Source organism: Corvus brachyrhynchos, unplaced genomic scaffold, assembly GCF_000691975.1.
Source record: "Corvus brachyrhynchos isolate BGI_N302 unplaced genomic scaffold, ASM69197v1 scaffold56, whole genome shotgun sequence".
Lineage (NCBI taxonomy): Eukaryota > Metazoa > Chordata > Aves > Passeriformes > Corvidae > Corvus > Corvus brachyrhynchos.
In genome coordinates, this window is record NW_008238664.1 from 7417050 (window position 1) to 7443032 (window position 25983).

The window sequence follows — 25983 nt, forward strand, 5'->3', positions numbered from 1 at the left end:
AGGACAGATGCTGCCTCAGGGCAGTTCCTCACACACAGGCTACATATTAACTGAGTGCTTCAGTTTTGGGGTCTAATATGATGAATCTGGAAGCTGAATCCCCTCTTACTTTGTGGTAAATAAACAGGACATCTGAAAGTTTTGTTTTCAAGGTGAAGTCCCTGCCTCATTAAATACAAAACTACATTTGGGTAAGAGAGATCACCCCTCCTGTCATTATCACATGTTTCAAAGCACCGTGCAGATAGCCTCAGTATACTTTGATGTATGTGTACATATGCTACGGAGATTTTACTTAATGAAGGCTTTTCAATTGATGTGGGCTTGCTAACTATTCCCTGAGATGGAGGCTGGAGGCAAGTTGTTTCAGAAGATGTTCATATGTCAAGGGAAAGGCCTGGGGTGCAGAGCCTGCGTCAGCGTTCGAACCTTGACAGCAAGGGTGTAATAAATGCTGGGGATTTGCAAGCATTATTTTCACCCCTTCCTGCACATGGTATCATCTTAAGATGACCGGTGCAGGTGCTATTGTATAGCTGGGTTAGCACTGGACAAGGTGGTGTGACTGCTGGTTGTGGGATGGGCTGGTGAGCTGGGTGTGTGCAGAGCAGCTCCACAATACACAGGCAACATTACAAGACCAAATGACATATCAGCAGTGGGAAGCCTGGACTCACAAGGAAGATGATGCAGAGGTCTCTTTGTATGTGTGGTGCCTGCAACCTTCAGAATACTTTTGACAGTCTGACCTTTAATGAAATATTCTCCTTGATGGTGCTGCAGCAAGCAAGTCAGCCCCTTTAAGCAGGGAATGCAGCTCATCTATTTCTGCTAAAGAGCTGGCTGACTCTATGGCGCTAATGATGTTGAGTATTCAAGTCAGTGCCACATTAATGAGGGTTTTCTTCACACTCCTTTTCCCCAGCTGAATGTCTCCTCTACAGCCATTTATAATTGCTAACAGTAGTGTTCACAGTGCTGCTTCATTTGTCAGATTAATGTTTCTTCCTCAGTGAATCCTGTGCTTTTCCACAGCACAGCATTACAGAGTGCCTTTCTTCATTCTCCTCCAATTCCTACTGCACAGCTGTAGAACTCAGCTCAGCTGTGGAATCTGGTATCACTTAAATCCCACTCAAAATCCCAGCATGAAAGTACCTGTACTCTGTTCGAGAAGCAGGGTGAGTGGTCAATGCTACTGCCCTGGCTGGATATCAACCCCAAGGAATGTACTTTCATTCTCATTGGGGTTTCAGTGAGAAATACAGGCTTGCAAGGGGCTTCCTGAATTCCAGAGGCCACATCCCAGTCATGGATGCACCATATAGTTCTTAACTAGTTGAGTCCCAGGTTAAAAGTTGTTTGCTTAATGTTGTGATTAGAGCTCAGATGTGTTCATGGCCAATCTATGACCATTAGGTTTTATGCTAATAGTCAACAGCTTCCCCAGTCTTTTCCCTTTTACTTTCCTCCTTGCTGTTTATGAAAAATGCTGGCTTGTTTACAGATGGCATTTTAGTTCCTCTCAGCTCTGCCATGCTAGAGGAGCCAAGCCATCCTGTGTGACAGGCACTCTGTCCCCTACAGCATCCACTGATCCCTTGCTCACAGGCTAGTGAGATTGCTTTTGGGTGTTTGCTGTTTTCCCTCATTCCCTTCTATCCAAAGGACATCCTTTCAGGATTGGGTTGAGAGAGGGGTGTAATCTCCCTTGAACATGGTTTCATCCTGTGTTCCTGGCAGGAATCCTGTGGCTGTCACTGGGATCAGAGATGCTGTACATCAGCTTGCTGCTCATCAGCTTCATCCTCCTGATGCTGGAAATTCTGCATACTGGCAATCCTGTCTGTGGGATGAAGCTCAATGCTTTTGCTGCTGTCTTCTCGGTGCTGTCAGGTGAGTGTATTACTGTGCTCTTGGAATCTCAGCACTGGAGAGCCTGCTTTCCACTCAAGGCTGAAGTATGCTGCTCTGGCTCCTACTGTAATTGTTTTGCTTTCTTGTCTTTTGTGTCCAGGTCTCCTTGGGATGGTGGCACACATGATGTACACTCAAGTCTTCCAGGCAACAGTTAATTTGGGACCAGAGGACTGGAGACCGCACACATGGGACTATGGCTGGGCATTCTAGTACGTGAGCTCTGAAGCCATCTTCACCTCCCCAGCCTTTAGAGCTTCAGCCATGCCACCTGCTTCTTCCTCCTTTCTTGACCTTCTATGTGTTCCAAAGACACATGGTTCTCTTACTACTAATGTCCTGTCTTTGCCTCACCCAGTTTTAATAAATAGTGGCTGAGCTACTTAAATGAATAGCTACCAAAGGACTGGCAAAACAATGGGGTCACACCTAAACAATTGCCTTCAGCCCTGCTGACTAATCAGGCTTGCCCCTCTGCTGGTTTGCCCTGTTTGGTCTCAGCTCTTCCCTGTGTGCAGAGGCCAGTGTCACACCTGTGATGATGCTCCCAAACACACTCTGTTTTTCTGCAATTTTAGAAAGTTGCATGCTGGTTGGCATCTTCACTAACCAGTGTTAGGCCAAAGGGCCCATTCCTGCAACACCAAGCCTAGACATGTGCCTAAAGATGTGGGCACAGCTCAGCCCCCAGCCAGCAGTCACACCATCTTCTCTAGTGCTGGCCCGGCCATATATTGGCAGCTGCACTGGAGGCCAAGGTCACCTCAAGATGGTATTATGTGCAGGAAGGAGAGAAAGCAGGCGATTGACCACAGCCTCACTTGTGAGCCAGGAAGAAGCGCCGCACAAAGCAAGTGGCTCAAGTGGCTTTCTCCAAAGGATAAAGCAGCCAAACACAGCTGATGTGACATACCTGACTTGAGGAACAGTTGGATGAGCCTTGCAGGTGCCCATGGAAAGTGCAGGTTCAGTTTGCAATGCTGTATTGATGACCACATTGATTCTTAAACACCCCAGTGCCGTGTGTCACCTGTGGACATCAAATGCCTGGATGGCAATTTGGTTACACTCAGGTAGACAAGCCTCATGCACAGTAAGAGCAGCCCAGCAACACAGAACTTGCTTCCAAGCTGTGCTCTCCTGCTCTGACCAGTTACAGATGTTCCTGCTGCCCTTTTCCCTCTATCACTCCCTTCCCTGTGATGTGGATGACCAATATTTATCCCACTGATCTAAGAAGGCTATTGTGGTGGGATAACCACTAAGAACTAATGCTATTAACCTTAGTCATTCTAGTTCATGTCTGTGCCCAGTAGGTTCTGCCTGGCAAACCAGGGAGAACTGGGGTATGTCACAGTGTCCCTTACCCTACATGGCTTTTCACAGCATGTGCTTCTTCTGTGTGTCTCTGGTAGCATGGCCTGGGCCTCCTTCACCTGCTGCATGGCCTCTGCTGTCACCACTCTCAATACCTACACCAAGACGATACTGGAGTTCAAAAGGAACCACATCAAGGGATACGATGGGAGCCTCAAGGATCACCCTCAGCACCACCAGTGCTTCATACAGCAAATAAGCAGCTACTATGAGCCCAAAGGCAAGGCCTTCCACTCAGTCTCTGAGGGAGTTGACTTCTACACTGATCTGCAGCAGAAAATACTACAGCGGGAACCAGAGCTGGACCTGGATGAAGTCTTGGCCCAGACAATCGGGGAGGATCGCTGTTAGGGATGAGTGCACAGGGACAGAGCAGTGGGGTTTGGGAGGCACAAGAGCTCTGAACCAAGCACTGGCAAGTTTTGGGGAGCTCTTCCTTTCTCTACAGTTCGGGGAGTGAGGAGGCAGGCACTGGGTCAGGGCAGCTACAGTAGCAGTTTGGGGGTCCTCCCTGGTCATACAGTGTGATGGGTGCCCTCATCTGACAAGGGTGAAACTGGAGGGACATGCTGGTGCCAGCTGTCTCCAAGCACTTTCAGAGTTGAGGCAGATGTCCCAATCCCAGTATTGCACTTGGGAATAGATAGCACCATCCAGATGGCAAATTGCACTGCTGGGTGGTGTCACATTGACCTTCCATCAACCGCTCCAGTTCAGTGCTATGGTGAAGGGCATCAGTGTTCATACTGACTGGCTGTCACCCTCTCTGAACACCCTGTTTATTCTTACTTTCCAAGCCCAAAATCTTCTTCTCCCTGCCCCCAGATTAAAAATCGTGGTGCAGTAGAAATAGGGGGTAGCTTTCAGACATCTCTCCTCTCTTTCCTACCTGTAATGACTCCCACTTATTCCCTTCTTGCTTTTTGCCCAAAAATCTCCCATTCTGAGGTACTTTGCTGTCTGCCTCTTTTTACTGTTTCTTCACAATCTGTAAGAATTTGGCTGGACTTTGCTTTTTACATTACTTCTACTCATCTGTTCCTTTTTGCCCTTTGTAAAAATATTGCAAACAACCCACTAATCAAAACCCCAAGCAAACTGATAATCTCTCGAAGGTGAAACATTGGTTCATATGACACATGATGCTGTACACAGTATTTATTTTGCTTCACTGCAGTTCAAATACATTTTCCCAACAATATACAGACTCTTTATTCACAGTAGGGGTGGGGGGTGTGGGCAGGGTGAATTCACATTAAGGAGGAGCTAACATCACTGCTCTCGAATATCAGTTCTCTCAGGAAGAATCTCAGAAGAGTAACTACTTAGGTAACAGCCGCTTCACCTTTCCCAGCAAGGTGGTGGCTGGACAGGAGGGAAGAGGCACTCCTGTTTAATCCCTCATACGTTACTGGTCCTCACACTTTCAGTCCTATTATGCAGCTCTATTAACTAAACACTATTAACACTAAACCCTGTCTGGAGGAAAATGCCAGGCCTAGAGGCATTGCTACAGTTGTGCTAATATATACAAAGCTATTTACATGAAAATACCATTTAACATATACAAACTGTTCACAGGCTCTGACATTAGGAGATCAGGGCCCAAGGACCAGCCTTGGGGCTTGCAGCTAATCCTGAAGGGCTATCCTGGAAGCTTTATATAGAGATGTGGGATGAGGGAGAGGGTGATACAGCAAAGAGAGGTGTCAAAGGCCCAGGAGAGTAAACCCATAGCTAACGTGCCCATCTGGAAGGAGGGTCGAAGTCTGCTGTCACTTCACCACTCATGGAGAAATGTGGGGAGGCTGGAAGGGCACATGCTAGACAGAAGAGTCCTTTGCAATCCTCATCTCAGCCTGGCTCTGCTTAATGTCAAAGGCCAAACTTAGAATGGCATACTAGGAAAGCAGTTCCTATATTGTTGCCCTAAACTGTGGGGAACTACTGGGGTACCAAAATGATTCCTTTCTATACAGTCTTTTCTATGACAAGAAAATTCATACAGATGCTCTTCAAATGCAATACAGGAGAATGATGGCACACTATGGGGCACAGTTCAAAACACCTAACACACTGTGAGCAAATGTGTCCCAGGGGTACCTTGTTCCTCCTGGAGCTACACACAGGGCTAGGCTGGCAAGGGAATGGCAATATTGAGCCCAGAATAGGGTTAAAATGCACAGAAAAGCTTTCTAGTTCTGTCTCTGAGCCTCTAAATCCTGAAGCAGCAGCGTAAGAATCAGCTTTTCTGTGACTAGACTGAGTGACCTTTAGTCACTTTAGATCAGTCAGGATCTACTGGACTTCTATCCCAAGAGGGCTGTGATACTTTTGCAAAGGGGGACTCTGCCCACTGGACTGCAGTGTGATGTCACAATTTGGGTTCATACAAAGCTTAAGGATGGAGAGAAATAAGCTGTGAACCTTTCACTTCTACATCACACACATACACCTGAACTTGGGTGTCCTGAACTTGGAACTGGGAAAGAAAGACACAAGTGCAAGGGGCTGGCAAATGCTGTGGAGACCATCTTTCTCTAGATCAGATAATTCAGCCAGAGAACTAGTTTGTTTGTGAGTCTGGTAGCAGCATGGACAAGAGAGCTGAGAGCACAGGGGAAGTTGTAGATAAGACTAACCTTGCAAGAGTCAGAGGCTTCTCTCCAAAAATAAAAAGATTAAAGGTGTCCTTTAGCCACACCACTTGCCTTGACTCATCATGGCCCACTCTAGGCATAGAGCTTGTTAGACTGCTTGGGAACAGTATTTGGACATAAAAAGGTGTGTCCTAAATCTCATTCATAAATTAAACATACAAAAAATATACATATATTGTATAAATTAACACATATATATATAAAGCCTGATTTTATATATATATGTATATAAATTCTAAATTCACATTTCTGTGTTACCTGGAAGGAAGCATGCAAGAACAGCATATGGAGGGGGAGTTGCTGAACAAGGTTTCTCTGGTACAGAACAGGTCTGCCTAGGACAAACCTGCCTCCAGCAGCATTCCCCAGATAGCTGAAGAAAGGGGAAGTGCTTTTAGCTCCCATTCCCTCTATGTAGCCGTTTTCCTGAAGACACACAGAGCAGCTTCCTATATTCCCCATACAGGCCACAGGTCCAACCAACATCTGAAGAACCACCAGGCTAGAGCTGAAGAAGGAAAGGCAAACAAACATTAAAGCAAAAATCTATTATCATCCAGTCTGGTAAGGTAGTAATTTACAAGTCGGCAACAGAACCTGGGCACCACTATGTGGAGGACCCTTGTTTCCCTATGTCAAAACAAGTGATCTCAGTCCCACCTCTCTGATCCCTCTGCAAGTCTCTCAGTCTCTTATGATGATCACCCCTGTTTCTTTCTAAGATCCTGTGCTGTGTTCAACTGCCAAAGTACATCTTTGCTTCACAATCTGTCCAGCTTATGCCCAAAGGGGCAGCCAGTCATCTTGCAAACAGTCTCTGCATCCCACCAGTCTCTTTCCATCCCAAAGAGCACCTTAACTGTGTCTGTAGGGAAGAAACCAGATGTTTTCAAAGGCCTGGATTTCATTAGGGATTCCTGCACAATCTCACCTTCTGAGGAAAGTCAGCAAATTTCATCCGGGCAAGAAATCGCCTCACTTCTCCACGGCTGATTTTTGGAGTCCTGCTGTCCTTTAACCACACCATTTGACCTTGACTCATCATGGCCCACTTCAGGCCCAGCTTGCTGACCGAGAGAAATCCTGGCTGTTTTTCAGAGGTTGCAGTTGTTGTCACAGTGATGTGAAATGCATCCTTTTGGAGATCATTAATTCCAACTGGTCCATCAGAAAAGGGCAAGAAAATAGTGGTGAAGAGTAAATGATTATGTTTCTTCCAAAAGGAATTTTATAGCCCTTACTCAGTCAAAACATCCACTGGACTGAGGGTATATTCAATCTGACTTTACAATTCCATGTACCTCAGTTGATAAGGAAAAAATTATTTTAACATTTTTCCATGGAAAGAAACCGAAATATAGATCAGAAGTGGAAGGGTTTGTTACAGGTTATGCTTTTGGGCTTGACATAGGATGTGAACATATTTCAAAAATACAGTTCACTTTCAGCTTTCCTTCCCACATCTGTTAGTAGTTATTGTTTACCTCTATAAAAGGGGAAATTTGTAAAGCACTGGCAAGTCAGGTGCCTCCAGTCACTACAGAATGATCTGTACAGACCTCAGAAATCCCAGTTTCTTAAAAACCCCTCTAAAAACAGTATTCTATTTGTTCTTGACTGAACTGTGTTTTTGATACAAGTCCAATTAGATGTTATTACTATGCAGCAGTTTTTCTATGCTTCCTGGCCTACTTCTCTCAGTTCTGGATGAACTGATCTTTTATCCCACACTGCCATGCACAAGAGGCCGGCTATTTGCCGAACAGCTTTAGAAAGAGCAAGGAAATCCAACAGGGACTGTACAACCTTGTATAGATGTTAAATGCAGATCTACTTTTCCCTGAAAATATGCTTAAGTATTTTGGATTCCCCCTTACAAAAAGAAAGAGGAAGAAGTAGCACAGCTGGTATCCCAAAGAGCAGGAGATGGCCAACAAAAGCGGAAGTGTATCTGAGGTGACAGAGAAAAGTTTTATAGTGATTCTCCATGCACTGCACTAAATTATAAATAGCTCCATGGAAAGCAACACAACTTCTCTGGTGTAAAACATGCATTAAATCAAACTTGAACCTTTCGTTGGTTAAACATGTGTAAGAAACTTTGTGGATCTTTTATTTGCAAACTAGGGGGTGGACAGGAGGAAGATGAATCTTATTTCCCACTGTTATCCTACATGTGATGGACCTTAGGTGCTACCTTTAAAGGCACAGCTCCAGCCCATTGTTTCTCACATTGTTTCTCCTCTCTCCCTATTTCTAGCCCAGGTTGTTTCTCCTCCATTTGTACTCACCTGCTGAAGCAATGACTTTGTCTGTTGCATTGGTGAGGTCCAAAAGGACTGTAGGAAAAACAGGATGGAGGAGATAGAGGTGGTGCAGCCCTGGGCGCTCAAGTCTGGGACCAGGTTGCTGTTGGAATGCAAGAGACAAAAACTTAACAGCTGGCTAGCAAAGGGGAGTCTAGCTTTGTCAAAAAATAAAGTTTTCTGACACTGTGTTGTTTTCATATGGATCAGAGAATGAAAATCTATGGTTTTATAAAGATGAAATCCTGACATCTTTTTCTCCCTAAAACAGAATTTGCTCCACATCTTCTGTTTGGTAAGACTGAAATCTAGCTCTGTCCTATGCAGCCTGATGGGCAAAGCTACAGGCAGGATGTTTGAGTCTCCATGCTGAACTGTGCTCCTGCATGGACAGAAGAAGTACTCTGGGCTGGGAACAAATCTGCAGTAACAACTCTTCAGTGCTGCATGAAAAATGAAATTCACAAATTTTCGGGTTTGTGGATGCAAAATTTCTGTCAACAAAGCTTTACGGTGAAGAATTTACACACAAAACCTCCTGTGTTCAGGCTCAGAGAAGTCAGAATGTCAAAGTAAGAGATGTCCCTGACAGCCTTCTTATATGTTAGGTTTCAAGTTCAATGACAATAGGAATAAAAGACAGAGACTGCATGTGCTTCACAGAGAAACCTCGAAGTGAAGAAAGGATGCGTGCTCACCAAACTTTGTAACACAGGCTGTGTTTCGTCAGCCCAGAAGAGAAAAACAGACTTCTTGTCCAAAGTCATGACTGAGAGTGCATCGAGTTGTTGCCTCTGCCACGGAAGTTCCTGGTTCCAAACAGGGAGGCCAGATTTGCCATCTACCACCACCACCTCAAGGCATGGAGAGATCGAGCATTAATGGGTGTCAAGGCGTGGGTATGCAGAGCCCCCTTGCAGAAGCATGGCCTGTGCTGTTCCCTTTCGTGCCTGTGGCCACACAGTAATGAGTGCCAGCCAAAGAAATGGGAAAAGCAAGGACCAGAGAATGTTTGTCTCCTTTTAGCCAACCTCCCCCACTCCTATGCTGCCATTGCCCTCCTTGCCTTCACCTGTTTTACCTTTTTGTTCCCATCTCCAGTCTGTGCTTGCAGCATGAAGTCCAGAGTTTGGTCAGCACCAAAGTAACCTGGTACAGGCTGGCTGTAAATTTGGAAAAAGAAACACTCAGCCCCATGGTAGAAAAAAAGCCATTTCAGATGGAGGCAGAATAATTGCCTTCATCCTCCATTCTGCCTCTTAAAATGGCAGGATTTGTCATGCTAAATATGATCTTTCATCCACTCAGAATTATTTTGACTGCCAGGAATCATTTGTTGGTGGATCAGAAAAGTGAAAAATGGTAAAGCAGCCCATGGTGCCTGTCAGCCATTCTTCAGAGTTGTCCGTGGGGGGGGCATCCCTTGATGGGCTGTGTGGACATCTGTTTATCTCCCTGTACATGACTCTATCATTCTTTCCTTTGCACGAGAACCTGTACAACTGTTGCTGTAATTATAGAAAATTATCCAGTCCTTCCAAAATGCATTGGCACATTTGACCTCCTGCTGAGAGTGGATTTCCCAGGCTGCCTTAGCTGTGTGAAATGGATCTTAATATACTCGCCATTAATGTCAGCCCATGATTCCTTGTATTCTTACTGCTAGCAGGTTTACAAGCCTTTTTATGACCTTAAACAGGTTAAATGAAGTCCCTTCTCATCCTCTCACTTCTGGGTGACATAACACATTAATATCTCTCATTACACTGTTTTTTAAACATCTTGCTTGCTTTTGGCTTTCTGAGCCTTGCCTCTGTCTTCCTTCAATTCACCACAGCTAGACACAAAGTTCTAAATAAGCACAGTTGAGTCCACAAAATTCACAGAACCAGAGATTTTATGGCGAGGCAGGATCATCAGAGTATATCCTCTCTCCTCTTATTTATGACAGATTACTGTACTTCACCCAATTAACCAAGTATCAGTAGGCTGACTTTGCCTCATCTTTGATGAGATGAATTCATCACTTCTCATGAGAGTCAGTTCTAATGACTAATTTCACCCAAAGAAACATTCCTGCATCTTCATTTTCTTGAACGACTGGCTTTTGCTTCAAGGCACTTGTTCTTGCTATGCCTGTTAGCTTCTATTTCTTACACATGCTTATGAACTCACCTCTCGGGCTTCTCTTTGATCATATAAACTCAGGAATTCAAATCTTCCATGCTAAAACATTTCTTCCAGACCTTTTCTCAGTTTTTTTCCAGCTTCTCCTTTAAAATGTGCATGACAGAATGGTTCCTGAACAGCAATCCCACAGTACTGCAGTGGCTTGACTTTATACTTACGACATCAAACAACGTCATTTGCTTTACAGACACCTTTGGCAACCAGGTGTTGCTTTCAAGGCAGTATCATGAGACACTCCTATAGCTTGAAAGCTCTCCAGTAACAAAAGGAAGTAGCAGGCAATTCTATCCTATGACCACAAACTCAAAACATCTCCTAAGGTGCCTCTTCTCATGTCCCTTATGGGTTAGAGTCAGTGGCAGATCCCACAAACTGAATGCAGACAGACTTAAGTACATCGGATGCTACCACCAATCAAGTGAAAAATCCCCTGGGCACTTTCTCAAATGAACCAGAAGGCTAGTAATTATTCTGCCCAACAGTAATCCCCACAGCAACCTGCTATTAATCCTCTCTCATCTGAAACATCCATTTACAACACAATTTGCAACTGCTTACTCAATTTCATGGTCTCGGAACTTCGCCCTTGTTTTATGACTACTGATTCTCCTTTATGGTTTTCCAGGGATCTTGTCAAAAGCTATCTGGAAATGCAGCACATCTGCAGTAGCCATGTGGGTTTTCTCAGAAATTATTCCCACAGGTCTGGACTTAGTCTGCCTGGATGACGTGGTGTAATTGGGGCAGGTTAACCCCGGAAAAGGGGCGCTCACAGCTGACTCTGTAAGCTTTGTCTAACAAGGAATTCAGTCAGTTTGACTCTGTGGTAACATCCCTGAGCTGAATTTGTCCCCCAGCCTGTGGTGCTTAAGTAGAACTTAAATTCTAAAACAATCCAAAAAACCCTCTTAATTAAATGCTTGCCCATAATACATTCAGTGCAGCAAATTTTGTCTTTCTTAACTCTGAGAAAACAGGTAGTCCAGGACTTCAGCACAATGGCCTAGAACACAAATTCCTTTCATTATTTTTCAATGATTATCAGACAGCTCCTCTACATGTATTGTACTCTGTCCCCTAGGAGGTCAGGAAACAGGAAGAAGCAGAAACCTTGAATACTAGCTGCCCAGAGATGTTGTGAAGTCTCCATCCTTGGAGATTTTTGAAACCTGACAGCACACAGCCCTGAGTAATTTGCTCTAGCTGAGTCTGCTTGAGCAGGTAGGTGGGATTAGGCAATCTCCAGAGAAGCCTTCCAACTTCAACCACACTGGTAAAGAAGTTTTCAACCCTTCTTGATTTGTATTTTCCAATTTATTACTGCATCCATTTAGAAATTTCTTGTGTATAACTGGTTCTACAGCACCTACAAAGTGGCTTTGCTTAGTCAGTACACACTTACCCTTTAAACTCGATGCCAGACACATTCAGAAGTCTGCAGATTCTGGGCCCAAAACACTTCTAGTCCATTTCCTTTCCCCTCAGCACGATCAACTAGCCATAACCCATTCCTAAAGTCATGGTTTATGTCACCCATCAGCCCTCAAGAATGTGGACATTACCTGAATATCAAACATAGCTGAACACACTTTTTTTTTTTTTCTTAATGAAGTTCCAGTGCCTTCTTCCCATTTATGCTCTTGACAGTTGGGTAAAACTGAGCTGAGAGCTGCTTTCTTTATTCTCAATACTAGAGCAAGCAATTGTTTCCCATATAATTTCCCTCAATTGTGCCCAACTGCCCTTTGCAAATATTTAATACTGGGCAAGCTGAAATTGCTGGTTATTACCAACCCACAAGATCTGGAAAATGACTTAATTTCCATGTGTGAAATTAGAGGATGAGCAGTATTATTTTAAGGTTTACATTTAGTATAGATGGTGTGCTGACTGTCATCAGAACGCTCATTTTCAGCTTTCAAGGAACATTAAGATCTCTGGGCCATACTCATTCACCTGCTCTAAATTCTTAACATCACTAATGTAACTGATCCTCTCCACTGAAGCCCTGGACAGCAGGTGGGCTGAATCACACATCAGTAATTCACTGAATTCCAATGCCCCATCATTCCCATGACTTCAGTGTCGGGAATCTGAATCAAGCCCCTTATTTGTGGTCACTCACAAGCACAGCTCAAGTTTCCAGCCTTCTGTTCCTTGCTCCCCCTGCCCTCCTCACTTGGCTCAAGAACACACACCTCCAGTTCTTAGATTCCTCTGCAGACTTGGACAATTACTGTCAATTGCTTTCTAAGGAACACATGTGCTTCCAACTGGAAGTCAGGAAATGTTACAGGAAGAAATAGGACAGAAAAATGTTCCCAGTAAGTTACCTGCTGATATTCTGCAGCTCCAGGGTCCAGTGGGGCTCCAGGTCCTGTCCCCTCAGCAGGATCAAGCTCTCTTTGGTTGTAATGAGCAGGTTGCTGCAGTTTGTGTCAGGTGTTTTCACTGTCTGGAGGAAGTCAACCCCCTCACTGGGACAAATGGAAAACAGAGAGGAAATCAAGGCTTGAGTCTGCACATCTCAGCAGTAGCTGCCTTTCCACATGGCAATTGCTACCAAAGATTTGAACTGTACTTGGAGAAGTCCATCTTTTCCCCAGTGATGTGGGTTCCTCAGTTAAGTGAGCTAATTCAAATATGGGGTCTTCTGAACATCATGAGTTACTATAAAAAGCGTGAAGTTTGCGAGTTCACATTTGCTCCCTCCCTTTATTCCTATAGAGGCCTGTCCCACAATTTGGCAGTAAAAAAGAATGAGCCGAGAAATCCAGGCCCACATAGACCGAGCTTCTCAAAGAGACTCCATTAGCTGGGAACACTTCTTTTTTTCCCTTCAGCTATGCATATGGGGCTGAAGAAAGGAACAAGGAGCAGGAGAAGCTAAGGTCTCCCTTTTATCATACTCTGCACTTCTTTGGCTAGGACAACCAGAGGACAGGGAGGAAGTGATGAGTTCCCCACAATATTCCCCAGTTATCAACTGGACAGTGAAGGAAGGACAGTATTGAAGTAGAAGCGACTACCTCTGGGAGCACTAGTAAGTGCCTACCCTTCCCTTCCTCTCCCAGAAGGAGCAAGATGACAAGTCCATCTTCTACCTGTAAATGCCAATGAGCTCTGACAGGTTGACAGATCTGTGCTTTTCCCACTCTGGCTCCTCCTGCTGCAGCATTGCAGGAAAGTTGTCCCGGTTTCTGGCTTGGGTAAAGATATCCCTCAGGGCAACTGCTTGAACATTACCTGCCAGGAAGAGCAAAGATGAAGAGTCCTGACTGCAAAAGATAACCTAGTAGAACAGAGGGTGATTGGGACCACTGCAGTTGTGGTAGAAGGCAAGGAAATGCCCAGAGCTGGAACTTTCCTGGCATGATGTGCCTTTGGGAAACTCCAAGGTTTTTGAAGACTAGCAGGTATTGGTGCTCCTGGACTTTTCCACACCATGGCAGTGAGACTTGTGCTTTCGCTCTCCTAGCTTTTACAGCAGAAGGCATGGCAGAAATATTCCAGGGATGCTCCGGACCATTTTAGGTACAACAAATGTTTTCTCAGGAAGGTGAAGTGCTGCAGACCCAAGGTGCACCTTACCAAAACCAAACAGGATGTAGATGGCTCCCCGGCTGGTGATGTGGACTTGGGGGCCAATCACTTTCCCTTCTCCATTGGTGCTGTACTTCACAGGCCCACCCAGAGCAGTTCCAGTCTTTCCTGATACCAAGATGAAAAACACATCGGGCTGCAAAGAGAGAGAGGTAGAGATTTTTATCTTTCAGAAGTGCTTGCATGCACTTCTGCACCCAGAATCTTCCCCCAGCCCCACAGCATGAAGCTCCATTGATCTTTTCCCCCTCAGCAAGGCGTAGATAGTGTTTGCTTTCTCTTTGCTCAGTCCAGCTTCCTGGGCATCTTACAGTAATGTTTTTCTCTTGACACAAATGCATCAAATATAAAAGGGACTTCAAAAACCTGAGTTCCTCTAACAACATCAAAGTTAGGATTGTGGGGAGGGATGAACGTAAAGGAAATCTGCATCTGAATCAATCACACAAGTATTTCTTTCTTTCGGATAAGCTAAATGCTCCTTTCTTCAGAGATCCATCCCTACACTTCAAACCACACATGCACTGAACAGAAACAAATAATTCTCAAGTCTCAGTCAGGTGCAAATAATGACCCTTCTGTTCATTCCCAGCTGTCAAGAATGCAGGTAGTGTCATTATTGTTTGATCTCACTGCTCTGACCTACTGGAAGAAAAAGGGTGCTTTTCAGCAAAATCCAAGCGAATGAAAATTAGGGGCTCTTGCGGTTCCCATTACAGTCCTTCCACATCAGGCTGTTTTTCCTCTAAACAAAGAGTAAAGGTCCTTCCAAACCTCGAGTAGGGATATGCTGTACCTGTGTCTCTTTGAGAGCCAGAACAACAATATCCCTAATCCCATCTCCATCTACATCTGGAAGAGTTGCAGCTGGTGCAGCCAGGATCCCACTTGAAAGGTGAATGGAGTTCAGTGTCCAGATGGTCTTGCCTGTGGGAAGAACAGGATAAAAGGGACCTAACGTATTAGGGCAACCAGAGGGCATCCCTAGAGGGTTCCACAAAACCTTCTTGAAAAGGGAGCAAGAGAAATTATTTTTCCCATTCTGTGTGAAGGAGAAAGACAAACTTACAAACTGAGACAAGCTGCAGTGGCAAGCAAAATTCTTCTCCCAGCATTTCTTCAGATTGCCTTTGATTCAGGTTTCAAGTCCTACTCTGCTTCCTTCTTAGCATCTCTCTAAAATACCTGAGCCCTAAGCAATTTCTGAAATAGCAGAGAATATTTAACGTTCACTTTCGGAAGGAGAACCTAAATGAGAGTGCTGCTCTGCAGGACAACAGTTGTTTGCCTCAGCCAGCAGAAAAGGCGAGGTAGATGTGAGGAAAGGGAACAGATGGATAGTTCTGATATTCAAAGTGCAAATCTGTGTCTCAGTTATATTCCCAGCAGCCAATTACCACTCCAGCACGACACGCTCACTCCACCTCAGGGTGAAAAGCATGTTAGAAAAAAAAACCAGCATGGACCTACCTGGGAACTCAGTAAAACCAGATTTGCAAACTTGCAAATAAACATCAAAAAAAGGCAACAATTAAATTTGATGCTTTTACTTTTTCATCATTCTTTGCCGACACTTCTGCTTTTTCAATCTTTAAAAATGCTCTTCTGCTGCTGCTGCTCTGTAGGATAAGGTTTGCCCCTGTATGATAAAGTAAACCAAGTGCCAAACTTTTACATTAATAACACTACTACTGCTGGTAAAGGAGGCAACTCATGGTCCTGACCATGCAAACACTTTGCAAGTAACCTGGTCCCTAAAAGCATTTGAAAAGCAAGCAAAGATAGCTACAGGTAAAATTAGAGGAAACTTGAGAAGTCATATTCACATCCTAACAGAAGTTCTAACGGTATGGAAATTATAGGATAAAATACAGTTGCTGCTCCCTGATTGGAATGCGGTTGGCATGCCCGAAACCTACTCCACCATGATTCCCCAATCTGCAACCATAGCACCTGCTAAGGGGGATGGAACAGAGGGTGGGGTGGAGTGGGAATACCACGGCCAGACTGTAGAAATCCTTGCAGGGAGGGGAACTTGATGTTACTTTGCAGCTGATAAAACTGCATAGCATCTGTCAGCCAGGGGAGACAGGAGATGTCTTGTTGCTGAGCCAGCAACTGTGGTGAAATCATTCTCCTTGGATGAACACGCCTCCATCCCAAAGTTACCCGCCTTCAGGGTACCTTTTTGTCGATTCCAAAAACAACCCTATACCTACCTATGAATATTTCTGCCAATGAATTAATGTGGTAGAACAAACAGCAACCACAGAATGAAGGTTCACAGGATCAAGTGATTAAAAAAGCAATATTCGTTCACATCTAATCAATTCAACTATGGGCCTAGTTTCTCTGCAAGGTTTCCTGGATGTCGTGTATATCGTTATATAACTTCTCCAAGAATGCTGTTCAGCTCTGTGGTGCTGTTAGGTAGGTCCTGACTTGTACCAGCAGCTCAATGCTAATGAGAACAGACTTTACATATTCTTTATGACATGGGGATGCTATAGGATAAGATTAACACTTTGAAATATTCTGAGATGTAGGACGAAGATGCTGCCGCAGAGATGAAATGTTTTGGATTCTCTTATCCTGTGTAACTAGAAACTCATTAGTGTTTTGACTCCTTCCTGTGTGCCACTAACAGCCACCGTGACGTGCCAGAACCAAATTATTCATGCTTATTAGTCCTTCAAAGAAAACAACAAAGCAGTAGCATATTTCTAATATGCTGGTAGTTGACTTTACCTGTGGAGGCACTGAGAAGGCTGAGGAATTTTGACGTTCCTGTAACAAGGCAGACAGGCCCTGCAGCTGCCCCCAGTGACAGCCCATTGCACTGCAGACTCCGAGTCTCCTCTGGAAGCTGGATGGACCACAAGGTGCTGCCATTCATACCAGAAAGTGCCACCACAGTTACGGAGGGTCTGGAGACACCTAGAAGAGGCAGGAAAGAGAGGATGTAATCCCTTGGTATCAGAGGGATTACTATGACCACGTTGCCTTGGGTCCTTGTGCTGGAATTCCAGCTCTAGCTCCTGGAACTGAGCAGTTCAAGACAGACAAATCCACACTGCCTGAAACCAAAGGTCAAATGTCACCCTGTGGCTGAATTTCTCTGCCACAGAGCCTAGCAGTGGTCTCCAAACAAGCTGGGCTGAACATCAACAGCCCAGAAAATCGTGGAGGTTGGACCTGAGCTCATAGCAAGAAATGTGGTCAGCTGGGCAGAGAGAACCAAGCTCCTGGGGACAATGTGCTCAGTTGTGCTGACTTTGTGCTGACTTCCTCCTGTGAAATTTACTGCTGTCAAACCAGATTGACTCTTCTGATCCCCTCCTCCCTTAACAAAACAGCTAGCACCAAGGGGAAACTTTAAGTGACTCCCAAGGTAGATGTCACCTCATATGAAAGTGCTGGCTTGTTTGTAATTCTGGAGCAACAGAAGGTGATTGGTGGTCTGAGAGCTTTTTCCTTTGTTTTCCAAAGGAGTTTCATTATTGTGAGAAACAGACTGAACGAAACCAATTGGTGTAACTCGGCGTTCTTTTTCCAATTCACCAGTTAGCACAAAATAATTGTGAAATAAAGTAGTCTATGCTGTTTCAACTGACTGTTGGCTCTGACTCCAAATGGGATCAACTTTTAGCTCAGCCTGCCCTCAGCTATCAGAGTGGTTATTGTAATTAATCTCCACCTAGTATGGTCATATCACAGTTTATGATGAACTCCCACACATTTCAAAATAACAACAGACCCAGTCAACTTCTGTCTTACTAGCAACACATACAACATGTGATCTGATGACAAAAAGGGCATATATGGGCCACTGGCTAAATACAAGTCTGAGTCCACTCTCTAAATCAAACTAACTCTCTTCTCAAACTGAACATCATGTGGCTTATGCTAAGGGGTTGCCATCAAGTTATCTTCATCACATTGATAGGGACCAAGAATAACTAAGTCCTGAATGCAGCTCACAGCTGTTGTGTGTACAAGCTGGAGAAACAGTTGAAAATGTCACAGTTTACTCCCCCAGGTGCCTATCCCAAGCTTATCTCTACTTGGCACTGTGTGAATGCTCCAAGCACAAGCTACAGGCGGGCTGATATCCAGCTATGTGAGTTTTGGATTGTGATCTGCTTACACCTGTTTTAGTGTCTGGTTTTTGTCTTCCAGCCCAGGATGCAACTAGGTATGAACCAGTTTCATTCAGAAAATGCTGACTATATGTATATCTGGGATAAAAAATAAAAACAATGCAATGGCAAAAATACAGAATGCAAGGACAGACTATATGAACTGAATACAGCCTTTATGTCAACAGTATCTTCCTCTCTCACTTATTTTTTAAGTTATTTTACCATTTTCTCTATGTTCATAGGTTTCTTTTTATAGGACTTGCTGCGAAATACTGAGGGCCTTGCTTGGGCCATGGAGAAAGGCATCTTCCCTATCCTCTAACAATATTTTTATTAGCTCTTTGAAGAGCCAAGGCATTTTGCTCCCACAAGAATTTTCTTCAGGTTATGCAATGTATGCTTGCTCCCTGAATACATCTCTGAGACTGAACAGATTCACCCAGTATCAGGTGATGCCAGGATAAGCAGATGCAGTACAGCAGGCAGCTGGGAATCTCCAGGACTTCAGAAGCCCAGGGCAATAGGATGCCACCAGATTTGGCAGCCTCTGCGTAATGGTGGCCAGTATCAGCAGGCTCTGCTATGTTACCTGAAGGGTGTGAGGGCTAACAAAGAGAGCAAGGCAGCCAGGAGGAGGAAGCAGGGCAATACCTGTGAAACAGCCAGGCACAGTAGCTTCCCCATCATCAGTCTATTATTTGTGAATTAACAATGATTTGGAGCCTGGCAAGTATATGGAGTGACCTGGAGAAAAAGGCAGCAAAGTGAGAGTGTTTGCTACAACACTAACCTACAAACAAAGTAAGTGTGCACAAATGCAGGACAAAGAGATGGAGTTGCCCCAAGATGAGGTAAGGGCAAACACATGATGTTGACCAAAAGGTATATGAGCACAGGCTTGTAATGAAAATTTTAAGCATGACCAACCACAGGCACAGCAATTTTAAGGAACTCTGAAAAGAGCAATGCAGTGGATTTGCAGTGGCAGGAGCTCTTCCTGTGTGTAAGACAAACATACAAAGGTCCATACTAACACATGAAGAGGAATGGAAAGGAGCTGCAGTGCTTACCCATGACACTGGCATTCATCAAGGCAGTGAAGACAATGAGGATGTCAGGGAGGCCATCACCATTCACATCACACAGTTCCAGTGGGGATAACACACCACCTGCAACAATTACACAGAGTCACCGCATGTCAAAAAGGCCACCCTCTTTTTTCACACCGGGAGAGGAGGGCTGCCCCAGAAATGAGACTTGTGGGTAGACAAGCCTCACAAAGTCTGCTAAGGAACCATCAAGGGCAGGCAGCTCACACCATGGTAAGATCTTTCATTGCATGGAAAGGCAGAAATGTAGCATCTGGGTCAGAGAAAGGAAAAGGAAAAATGGAGGAGCTAACAGAAAAAGATTCATGTTTCCCACTTCAATTTCTGAGGTGATGTGGAGCCATGTATCTTATGAAAAGCTTAGATTTGGAAGCCAGGGGCAGAAAGCAAGGAGGGAGAGACATATCTAGACCTGGCAGAAATTATTTCACAATACAGTGTTACTTTATTGCAGAAGCCAGAATGGGAGATACTTTAGACATGTTACCAGTGGCCCATACAGGATAACAAAAGATCTCAAATGTTGATTCATAAATTCAAGCAGGACAAAAAGACAATGGAATAAGGTTAGTTAAGCTAGTTAGAAGACACAAAGACCTCAAACCCTCTCCTCTCAAACACAACCACATACTTCAGCATGGAGGTACTGGTAAAGTCCAGGCTGTAGAAAGGGAGGCACTGTATTTTAAAGTGGGCTGGGCCATCTCCATCTGGAACAGAGCACAACATCCAGACAAAAAGGCAGGATGGAAGAAGAGTCAAAATAATTTTTGATGTTGGCAGAAACAAAATTTTGTGGCACTGTTACCTACTGATGCCAGATTTCACAGGCCTCAGCTTCAAGAGTGAGCAGAACACAGCGACCTGTCTATCATCTCGGAGCATCTGTAGTGGTGAGGGATGGCCTCTGCTCGGACCTTGCCCTCCCAGATAGGTCTCTCCCACCAATGCCCAGCCTGGGAGCTGCCACCTCCCCCATGCCAGATGCTGTTCCTGGGGCTTTCTCACCTGCTCCCTGACCTAGGTTGCGGTTCCAGGTGTTATGCAAGTCTCTAGGGGGACAGGGAATTAGAAATGCGCACACCAACACAAGAATCATCGAGATCACCACAGTGAGCAAAAAGATCGCGGTGCGCAGGTATGGCATGAGGGAGGGAGCAGCCTTCTGCTCCGAACTCCCAGCTGTCTCTGCAGGATAACCCTCAGGCGCGGTCTCTGACGTGTGCTGCTTTGTCATCCCAACCTCCACATCAGAATCGGGGTCCTGTATCTCTTCAGGAGGGCTCTTCCCGTTCTTGACCCCCCCATTCTTCTGGATGTTGAGTACGAGGTCATCTTCACTTTCATCACTGTCAGCCTGAGTGAGGGGATCATATTCCCCAAGGTCTGGGCTCTTCTTTCCTGAGAAAAAACATGGAGAGAGACAAACATGAGTTCCTCACTTTTGCAGGATCTCAGTGGAGAAAAGGCTGCAGTGGAGAGTGACACAGAAGGGATGACAGAGTAGTCTGCATTTTGCATGGATCCAAGTAGTGAGAAGTGTGAGAGAAATGACAGGGTCTCTCCATGTTTCACAGTAGCAGCTGTGGGAGAAAAGATGCTGACAGTTTATTTTCCTCAGCCAAATGTGTGTGTGTGTATACATATATGGATGTGTATGCATATGTCTGTACGGAATTCATGGCTGATTTAATTCTAATACTTTCTTCATTGGTAAAGAGATACGTGAACTCTCCCGGAAGATGAGGGAAAAGTGATTTTGCCCCTTTAGGCCAATAACATGCTGATGTCTGGAGGGATCAGGCTGCTCCTCCAAGACACCACCTTCTCTGCATGGCTCAGCTCTGCGTGAGGGAACGCTCCAACCCCTGCAGCAGGCAACCACAGTGCACCTGCTCTGCTCCTGCTCCCACCAGAGCCAACAGCCTGTGCTTAGCCTGGCCAAGATAGATAACTTGGTACTGATCGCTTCAGGTGGTAGTAGAGGAAAGTAGCTTAGCTTTACGTGTCTCCTGCACAGATGCCCAGCACACAGACGACTTCTCCCCCAAGCCCTAGACAGCCACAGGGAGTGTGGTGAGGGCAGGTATAGAGGCCAGTCACACACCCTGGCATAAGCCCAGTGCCATCTGTTTATGGTGACAGGAAAGATCATGCAGACTCACTGCCCTGAGCTACGAGTGGAGGGTCACGTCTCAGGGAGCTGCCCTGTGCCACAAGGCTGGGCATGGAGCCACAGCCACTGCTCTGATGATTGCAGAGTCTCAGTGTCTGGTTCTCTCTCTCCTATTCCAAGGTGGGACTTTGCTATCTGAGGTATCTGTCTCATTTCCTTTTGTTTAAAGCTGATCTGAGACAGGAACTAGCTTGTGCCCAAAGATTCCTGACATGATACATGCAAGGCATAACTAATAAGCAAAAACATGCAAGCTGTAACCCCTCTCAGACAGGAAGACGATGGGAAGGCTTTACAAAGTGGAAATTTTAGGGTTTTCATGATTATTCTTCCTAATTACGATACTATACCTTACTTTTGGTTTTCCTGTTAAAGACAGGCTCAAGTTACAGATATATAGTAGTACCTAGTTAGTGCAACACACCTATTTTGCATAATCTAGAGTGTATTTTGCAGCACAAGTATCTCATTTCTTCCTCGTTTCTCACCCCACAAAAGGACCTTCACTTTCCCTCTGTCTACTACTTATAAGTGGTATTCAACTTCTTTTTTATGATTTAAGAAAAGCTTTCAATCCCACTAAAAACCAAATGCCCCACACTAAGTGGAACAGCCAGGACAACTCACCTACACTGAACAGAAGGAAATAAAAATATCCAACAGGCTCACATATCTAAGTCAGACTCTTCCTTTTTGAACTAGGGGCTTCTACAAAAGACTCAAAAATCTTGTGCACATACACAGTCCAAAAAGCAGTTCCTTGTGGAGGCAGAGCACCCAACCAAGAGATACTGCATTCTTATGGGTTGGTCTGGTGTATCCCTGTGACATACTGCATTGTTTCACATAGGTCTGTTCTATACATGCGTTCAAAAGTGTGGGCTTTTCAGGAAGTCTTGATAACCTTGGCTCCATCCTGTAAGTGCACAGAAGGCCACGGACCTTGGTGGCACACAGCTCTCTGCTCAGAGGCTGCAGCGTAAATTTCACAGGTGTCTATATCGTAGGTTGTGCTGAAAAGTGACCGAAAGACTACTCAGTCAAACAAAAAATTCCAGAGAGGTCTCACTGCCAGGGTATTTGCGGCTTCTCACAACAGATCCAGATGTGCCAGTTCAAGCCAGGTCAGACTGGCATGAAAAACAAACATGGCTGGCCCAAGAGTAAATGGTATTTAGCCTGGGAAGTCAAAGTCGGACAGTTATGTTAACTAGACTGCTCCCAATTTTGGAAACTGGTGACCTTTCAGTAAAACAACTCAAAGTGTACTTATGCTTCAGATATACTATGATTTAATTATTTTATTTCCAAACCGTCAACCAAAAGACTGGAACCGGCTGTTCATCCTTGAAGCAACCAAAAGCATTGGTGCCAATTAAGTTTATCTGGAACAGTTTTGTTCTGGATTCCTACGAGACAGAAAGGACGTTGAAAATACGGCTCACCCACTCCTTGAAATGGCAGGGACTGAGATGCTGGCAGTGGTGTGAACCACAATCTGTAACAGGAACACCTGTCCTACTGAAAACCACTGATCAGTGGCTAGAAAACAGCTACTACACAGTAATGATAGCTTCTGATGATCTACATAGGAAAGAATCTGCAGAATTATAAGAGAGCTATAAAGCAGAGAGCTGCTCAGTCTTAATTTATGTCTAAGCCTGACTAGGAATCAGAAACTGACACTCTTTTGCCCTATCTTTCCTCAGAAGGTTATCTGGCATGCCCACAAGGCACAGCCACTCAGTAAAGTCAGGCATAAAGTGCCCTGCTGAATTTTTTTTTTTAAGCCAAAATAAGGGAAGGTACTGCCCTTTAAGAAGGGCTGTTGGAGCACTCATGTAGCACATGTCAAACCCAATTATATATCTAATCTCAGAGGATTCAAACGCTTATCTCCCACTGTTCATAGAGAACCTTAACCAATCTGTAGGTGTTTTGGGAATGCTGGCAAGGATCTGCTCAGCTCAGCTTCCCAAGGCTGTTCTGTGGTGCAGAGAAAATGTAACTCATGATTCACCTGGCTGGAGAGAGAGCAGAAGAAACACAACTCTTCATCCAAGTTTTAGGTCACTTACTGTGGGAAGGAGAGATAACACATCTGGCTAATCAATCCCAGATGATTTTTCAGCACAAAAGTACAAACAAACATAAAAACCAGTAAAGAATGTGTGAAAACAGAGGCAGTCTCACATCATTTAGAGAATGATGATTTATTTATAAGTGCTCCATAAGTCAATTTCTTTCCTTTCTGGTTAACAACAAGGCTCAGGCTGGGGGAAAACAGTCTGTCCAAAACTGCCTCTGTTGCAAGCAATCAGCTGCCAGGGAATACATAGTTTTCAGTTTTCCATCGCGGAAGTAGAGATGTTAAGATCTGAGCTGGCCTCTTGGTCAAACTCTCACCATATCTCCTGAAATGATAATCACAGTGTAGCCTTCATGAGAAATGAGTCTCTGTGCTAAAGCAAGTGGCAGTTCTGCGGCCTTATGTAGGTACCAATCCGTGTAACTCACATTTTGTTATCTGTCTTCCAAAGAGACTCCAAGTGTATATAAACCTTGCATCCACTTTACAGGTGTGGAGCTAGGATCAGCAGTCAGTTTCCCTGCTGCTCTGTGTTCCCTCCCTCCTGCAGGTAGAGTCAACAAAGCGTCTTCTGTTCTGACCTGCTCTGAATCATATTCCATTTTTCCACAGCATCAGTGATAAAACAGAGGTTCCCATTCAGAGGCCCATGGTTACAATCAGAGGAAGCTACTGGTCACATCACCCGGGATTTTTTTTTTTTTTTTTTTCGCCACTGGAAGAAAAGCAAATACTGATGATGGAGGTTTTCAAAGGCAGAACAGACGGAAAATGCCCCAAACGTATTGGCCTTTAAGGGCAGTAGGTCTCTAAACTGCACTTCATGACTTTGAAAATCCCCCGTGTATTTGCCAAATGCTGTTTTTGCACAGACAGCTCTTGCAACTACTGCAGCAGAAGAATGTGACCTCTCAGTGAAGAACAGATGATCATCGTGTGACCATGATCTGGAAAGAAGGCACCCATGAGGTGATCTGTGTTGAAATGAGGCCCCAGTCATAATAAAATATTAATTTCTTGTGCTGATGGCTTCAAAGATATTAATTGTAATCTTATTTTTCTGGTTTCGACTGACTGGAAAGGCTTTTCTTTGCACTCACTTTGGAGTGAAAAGAGCAGATTTTGAACTTCAGAAGAGTGCAATTTTCACACTGGTTCCAGTGTCTGTTGTACTCACTTCACGTTCTGTTTATTCTTCTGGCAGTTGGCAGGCACCAGTCAGTGGATACTGCAGACATATCTCTAAAGCCCATGAGGAGGTAAGTCGCCACAGATTGATTCTTAATTAATTTAATGAGATGCAGCAGGAAAAACAGATATAGCAACAGGCTTTCTGCTTTCTCATTGCTGTCAGAAGTTGCATTTTTCAAGAATTAAATGCACAATAAAAGTACGATTTCTGCAGTTTAACCTAAGGACTGATGCAAGAACTGTTCTCTTAAGTGCAGCTGCAAGGCCTGTTATGATCTTTTCCAAATCAGTGTCTCCCAGCAGCAGGTATCAAACAGATCATGCTGGCTCCAAAGGTCCCAGAAGAGATCTGAGACCTCATGGTAATGTATTCCTTCCCACTCTGACAGACATATATATATATATACACACGTATGCGTAAAACCAGTAAGAAACCGACTCGCAAACAAAATTTCTTTGAATGAGACTCAACAGGCACCACATAAACTAAAAGTAACCCTTAACTCCTGGCAAGGGTTATGAAAAGATGGCAGGAAGCACCTTGATGATGACATTAATGTGACCTTCATGGACTGATGGAGGAAGAAAGTACCATCAGTCCACTGAGTGCAGCCTCACAGACCGGGGCAGTGCAGGGCCACGGTGGTGTGTAGTGCCAAGGAGGAGCCCTCCCCAGCAGCACACAGCTGGGCCCTGTCTCTGTCCCAAATGCAAGACACTTTTCAGAAGAGCAATGAGGCACTTTCGCATTGAAGTTAATGCAGCCAGGTGCATTGGCACCATCTACAGTACATCCACCAGCAACTAGCATGCTCCCAAGATCTGGTTTGGCAAGGTATTTTAATTCCCTTTTCATCTCCTTACTTGAAGAGAATGGCTATTGGACTGCTGCTCACCACACACAATAGCCCTTTATGCTTGAATATCCCTTCATCTCGCTGAAAATCTCTGGCTGGAAGGTGCAGTGGCGGCAGGCAGCCTTTAAACATTTACCTGGGTAATCGCAGTGGCACTTACCGAACTCCTGGCCCGGCTTCTGTGGGTAAAAGCCGGCAGGAGTAGATCTGAGAGGCTCCGCGCTTTCTTTCCTCCCGCGCAGTCCCCTCGCAGGGCCGCGGCCCAGGCTCCCTCTGCTACACACGACGCCCTCGGGGCCCCGAGACGCTGCCCCGGCCCCCGCGGCCCCCCACTCGGCCGCCGGGCCCCCCCCGAGCCCCGGCGCC

At 44.9% G+C, this 25983-nt stretch overlaps 2 protein-coding genes across 7 annotated transcripts in view; one reads left to right on the forward strand and one right to left on the reverse strand.

Moving 5' to 3' along the window:
• The window catches only part of GSG1 (germ cell associated 1), a 94231-nt gene extending 89736 nt beyond the window's left edge, over positions 1-4495 (forward strand). For all 6 annotated transcript variants that reach the window (XM_017737894.1, XM_017737891.1, XM_017737888.1 and 3 more), the window contains 3 exons: positions 1744-1896; positions 2018-2129; positions 3333-4495. In XM_017737894.1, coding sequence (XP_017593383.1) covers positions 1744-1896; positions 2018-2129; positions 3333-3645 — 578 coding nt within the window. In that variant the 3' untranslated portion in view covers positions 3646-4495. The remainder of the gene's footprint in view (positions 1-1743; positions 1897-2017; positions 2130-3332) is intronic.
• Positions 4438-25982, reverse strand: FAM234B (family with sequence similarity 234 member B; the record flags this gene model as incomplete). The annotated part of the gene is made up of 13 exons (XM_017737747.1): positions 4438-6462; positions 6886-7112; positions 8246-8363; positions 8959-9114; positions 9342-9423; positions 12784-12927; positions 13555-13696; positions 14042-14189; positions 14850-14980; positions 16802-16990; positions 19266-19364; positions 20313-20705; positions 25778-25982. Coding segments are annotated over 13 exons (2040 nt in total), but the record flags the coding sequence as incomplete, so codon positions are not given.
• Between the last annotated feature and the right edge of the window lies 1 nt (position 25983).